The 5,247-nt window shown below is 39.1% G+C and overlaps 1 protein-coding gene across 1 annotated transcript; it reads right to left on the bottom strand.

Moving 5' to 3' along the window:
• Nucleotides 1–496: 496 nt before the first annotated feature.
• Nucleotides 497–3,584, bottom strand: LOC138874761 (uncharacterized). Its single transcript, XM_070153542.1, has 6 exons — nucleotides 2,778–3,584; nucleotides 2,321–2,480; nucleotides 1,746–1,915; nucleotides 1,255–1,420; nucleotides 1,063–1,212; nucleotides 497–855 (listed from the first exon to the last, which is right to left on the bottom strand). The coding sequence occupies exons 1-6, from the start codon at nucleotides 3,582–3,584 to the stop codon at nucleotides 497–499; spliced, it is 1,812 nt and encodes a 603-aa protein (XP_070009643.1).
• Between the last annotated feature and the right edge of the window lie 1,663 nt (nucleotides 3,585–5,247).

Raw genomic sequence — 5,247 nt, 5'->3', positions numbered from 1 at the left:
ATGGACCCACAATATACATTCCCCATTTCATAAATGGCCACGGTGTAATGACCGGATATAGTAACTCCGCAGGTCTATGCATATTGTTACCGTACCTTTGACATGTATCGCATTTAGCCACGAAACTCTCTGCTTCTTCTTTTATTTTAGGCCAATAATACCCTGCCCTAATTAGGGTTCTTACCAATGATCATCCTCTTGCGTGATTCCCACAATGCCCCTCGTATATTTCTCTCATTACATATTCCGTCTGAGAAGGTCCGAGGCATCTCACTAAGGGACCACCGAACATTTTTCGGTAAAGATTGTCTTGCTTTAAGCAATACCGAGCAGCCTTTTTTCGAAGCGCATGAGCTTTTCTCTTATCTTTAGGGACGGGACCATACTGCAAAAAAGCAACAATCTCATTCCTCCAATCCCAAGTTAAGTTATTAAAATTTACCTCATTCTTATCGAGGTCGAGAATTGAATGAAACAAATGAATAACTGAAGAACTTTAATTGCTTGCCATGTCTGCAGCAGATGCAAGATTAGTTAGGGCGTCAGCTTCAACATTTTCATCCCTTGGTATTAATGTTACTTTCCAGGTTTGAAATTGCTTTATCAAATCCCGTACCTTCGCTAAGTATTGATGTATCCTTGCTTCCCTGGCTGTATAAGTTTCTAGCATTTGATTAACTACGAGTTGTAAATCACTCTTGATTATAATCTGATGTATGCCAAGTTCTCGTGCCAGTTCTAAACCTGCAATGATAGCCTTATATTCTGCCTCATTGTTAGTTATAGAATGACATTTGATAGCTTGTTGAATGGTTTCACCCGTAGGTGGTACCAAAACAATCCCTAAACCCGCACCTTTTACGTTAGATGAACCATCAGTGAATAAAGTCCAAGTTCCTGGGTTGGCTCCATTGAACACCTGTAATTCTTTTTCTGCTTCTAATTGCATCCCTTGGCTAAAATCAGCCACGAAATCAGCTAACACTTGAGATTTTATAGCAGTTTTAGGTTGGTATGTGATTTCGTATTCACTTAATTCTATAGCCCACTTAGCCAATCTACCTGATAACTCATGCTTATGCAATATATTACGCAAGGGATAAGCAGTTACTACAACAATAGGGTGACACTGAAAGTAAGGTCTTAATTTCCTAGATGCCATGATTAATGCAAGTGCAAGTTTTTCCAATTGAGGATATCGTGTCTCTACATCTAACAAAGATTTACTAACATAATAGATCGGAGATTGTTTACCTTGGTCTTCTCGGACTAAAACAAAACTTACCGCTACTTCAGAAACAGTAAGGTAAATTAGAAGTCTTTCCTCAGCCTTTAGTTTTGCCAGCAATGGTGGATTTGATAAGTACGTTTTCAAATTTCTGAGCGCCTGCAGACATTCCTCATTCAATTCGAAATGATCCTGCTTTTTTAAGAGCTGAAAAGAATTTAAAGCACTTTGCTGATGATTTGGAGATGAATCTTCCCAAGGCGGCAATTCTTCCTGTAATCTCTAAACTTCTTTTTTACTTGAAAGCACATCAGGGATTTCTTCAATGGCCTTAATCTGCGCGGGATTAATGGTTAGAAATAAGAAACCCTAAAAACTTACCTGATGCAACACCAAATGCACATTTCTCGGGATTTAACTTCATATTAAATTTGCACAGAATTTGAAAAGTATCAGACAGGTGTGATATGTTATCTCCCGAATGCTGAGTTTTAATGAGCATATCATCTATATAAACCTCCATGGTTTTTCCCAAATGTTCTTGGAATATTTTAGTAACCAGCCTCTGATATGTTGCACCAGCGTTTTTAAGACCAAAAGGCATTACTTTATAATAGTAAGTCCCTCTGTCTGTTATAAATGAAGTGTTTTCTTCATCTTCCGGATCTATTTTTATCTGATTATAACCTGAATATGCATCTAAAAAGCTTAATAGTTCATGCCCTGCAGTTGCATCAATCAGCCGATCTATATGTGGTAGGGGAAATGAATCTTTAGGGCAAGCTTTATTAAGGTCTGTGTAATCTACACAAACTCGCCACTTACCGTTCTTCTTTGGAACTACGATAGTATTGGCTAACCAATTAGGATACTTTACCTCGCGGATGGATCCAATCTTTAGCAATTTTTGAACCTCTTCTTGAGTCACCTGATTCTTGAAAGTTCCTTGCTTTCTTTTCTTTTGCTTGACAGGAGGGTATGATGGGTCTTCATTTAATTTGTGAGTCATCACCTCCGGTGGTATCCCTGTCATGTCAGAGTGGGACCAAGCAAAACAGTCTACATTAGTTTTTAAAAATTCAATTAACTTACCTCTCTTGCCTTGTCTAAGGTTGGCCCCTACGTAGACTTTCTTATCAGGCCATTGAGCGAATAACACAACAGGCTCCAATTCCTCAGTTGCTGTTTTGATATTTTTGTTTTCTTCTGGTTCTTGAATGGTGTCAGGCCTTGAATCCACATCTGTTAGTCCCTGTTAGTTGAGGTTTGTGTTGTGGTGCCCTCAACTATCTTCTGTGATTGCTATTTTCCTTCATTTTTCGTACTTGAATCTGCTACAGAATTGATGCTCCTGGATGTATGTTGATCTCCACGAATTTGACATACTTCCCAGGGTGATGGAAATTTAATGACTTGATGCAAGGTTGAAGGAATAACATCCATTTCATGGATCCATGGTCTCCCAAGGATCATATTGTAAGCCATCTCCATATCTACTACTTGGAACTTTGTATCTTTGATGACTCCTTCTACGAATGTGGTGAGTTACCTCTCCTTTTGTCACAACACTAGAATTATCAAATCCAGATAGAGTATACGCCTTTGGTATTATTCTATCTTCTGCTTGCATCTCACGCAATACTCTTAGCAATATAATGTTCACGGAACTGGCAGAATCAATCAAAACTCGTTTTACATTAGTATCATGTACAATTAGAGATATTACCAGTGCATCGTTATGAGGGGTTAATACACCATCTGCATCTGCATCATCAAATATAATGCTTTCTTCCTCTATGACATGCCACACCCGTTTCCCTTGGGTAATTGTAACTTTGGAAATTTTGTTAGCTGCAGTGTATGATATGCCATTGATGTCTTCACCTCCGCTTATAACGTTGATGGTTCTTTTGGGAGAAGGTGGCTTCGGGGGCTCCTGCCTGTTCTTCATGTAAGCTTGCTTACCTTTCTCGTTGAACAACTCAGTGAGATATCCTTGTTCTAATATATGATCAACTTCACTTTGTAAAAACCTACAATCTGCCGTTTTATGCCCATGGTCATTATGAAACTCGCACCAATGATCAGGGTTGCGCCTGTTTGGATTCGATCTCATCTCTTTTGGCCATCGTACCTTATCTCCCATGCTTCTCAAAACAGCTACGAGCTCAGAAGTGCTCACGTTGAAACTATAACCGCCAAATCTCACCTTCAAATTTCTATCATCATCTCGTGACTCATAGGTATTTCGATCGTTTCTAAATCTTGATGAAGAACCTGACTCTCTATTCCTTGATCTGTGATCATACCTTTGATTGTCCTGCTTTGATCGTGAGTCTTTTCCCACAGGTCCCATGTATGGCTCGTATCTGTTTTTACCGGATCTTTTTTTGGTCTCCGCACGTCTCGAACTTACATTTTCTTCTTTTTGAAGTTGTGGAACAGTATCTTCTTATATCCTTAGCTTCGTGATATACCTGTTGTAAACGTCATTCCACGTTGTAGTTGGGAATTCATGAAGGCTTTCTTTGAGTGGCCGCGTAGCTTCTGAGCTTTTTTCATTCAAATTGCTTGTGAAAGCTATAGCTGCCCAATTATCTGGTACACATGGTAATGTCATTTTTTCACGTTGGAATCTGCCCACGAACTCTCTAAGCAATTCTGAGTCCCCTTGCTTGATCTTGAAAATATCTTCCATTCCTTTTTCGACTTTTTGAGCTCCCGAGTGTGCTTTGATGAAAGAATCTGCAACCTCAGCAAAAGAATTTATAGAATTTTCGGGTAAAAGAGAATACCATGTTAATGCTCCCTTGGTGAGTGTTTCACCGAATATTTTGACTAATACTGATTCAATTTCTTGCTTAGTCAAATCGTTGCCTTTTACGCCTATTGTGAATGTAGTAACGTGGTCTCGTGGGTCTGTTGTTCCATCATAATTTGGAATATCAGGCATTTTGAATTTCTTTGGAATTAGGAGGGGAGCAGCACTTGGCTTCCAAGGTTACTGTGAATATTTATCCATATCTACCCCTTTGATTACGGGCGACACCTCGGGTATTTGCTCTATGCGGTCACTTTGCTCCTTGAGCTGTTTCTGCATTGTTAGTACTAAATTTTGTATATCAGAATTGATTAAATTACCTGGTTCTCCCTCCTGTGATTCGCTGGGGGTTCCACCACTACCTGAATTAACAAGCCCGGACCGAGGGTTCTCCAAAGTGTTGTTATTTGGAGTGGGTGTGGTTAGTGTAGCAGGTAACTGGCTAGCAAAAGCCTCAAGAGCTTTATTGACCTGAGCAGCAATTAGTTTTTGCAAAGCTTCATCGATAGTTTCAACATTTTCAAATTGAGCGTTTCCATTTGTATGAGATCCGTCAGGAGTGCCTTCACGAGACCGCCGAGGAGAGCCTCGTGGAGAAGGGACCGGGGTGTGAGTACCCTGTGGATCTCCCTGAAGTTGTTGGTTTCCTTGATATCCTTGGTTTCCTTGGATATTGTCATTATTGTTCGACATGATTGATGTAACAAGGAAAGTTAAGCTAAAGGAGAATAGATTATCAGATTCCCGGTAACGGAACCAATTTGTTTAACCAAAAATGGGATTTCGGTCAAAGCTTTAAGTTAGAAGAACTCGGGTTACTAATAATCAAGAGAATATATGAAAGAAAGTAATTTGGGTAGCAATAATATAATCAGAAGAAAAACAAGTAAATCAATATACTCAGATAGTATTTTGTGTCCCTACAATTGATCAGTTATCTTCCTTTTATAGCTATTTGGGAGATATGCGTTTTGCCCTTGTTATAATAAGGCTATTATGAGTAATTAAAAATATTAAATGCTACGTTACACAATCATTGTATTTAATACGAATTCTCTAAAGTATTAAATATTTAATGCTCATTAAATACTGTATCTGTACTCTCATATACTGTCAGATTCATTCCCCTTGATTCCTGGACCTAAATGACTTAAATAGGTACGGGTGCCGAGTCCTTTGAATATCTGCCCGTGCCTCT

The sequence above is a fragment of the Nicotiana sylvestris genome, chromosome 8, assembly GCF_000393655.2.
Source record: "Nicotiana sylvestris chromosome 8, ASM39365v2, whole genome shotgun sequence".
NCBI classification, from domain to species: Eukaryota; Viridiplantae; Streptophyta; class Magnoliopsida; order Solanales; family Solanaceae; genus Nicotiana; species Nicotiana sylvestris.
Note: the sequence above shows the minus strand (reverse complement) of the source record. Positions and strands in the feature narration are given on the sequence as shown.

Excerpts from the sequence above, each read along its gene's own strand:
- LOC138874761 (XM_070153542.1), bottom strand. The coding sequence starts at position 3,584 with ATGGGACCTGTGGGAAAAGACTCACGATCAAAGCAGGACAATCAAAGG. Across the intron at positions 1,916-2,320 it reads CCTTAGACAAGGCAAGAGAG|GTTATAATCAGATAAAAATA; the intron begins GTAAGTTAATTG and ends ATGCATATTCAG. Across the intron at positions 1,421-1,745 it reads ATTTGGGAAAAACCATGGAG|GATCATTTCGAATTGAATGA; the intron begins GTTTATATAGAT and ends TTAAAAAAGCAG.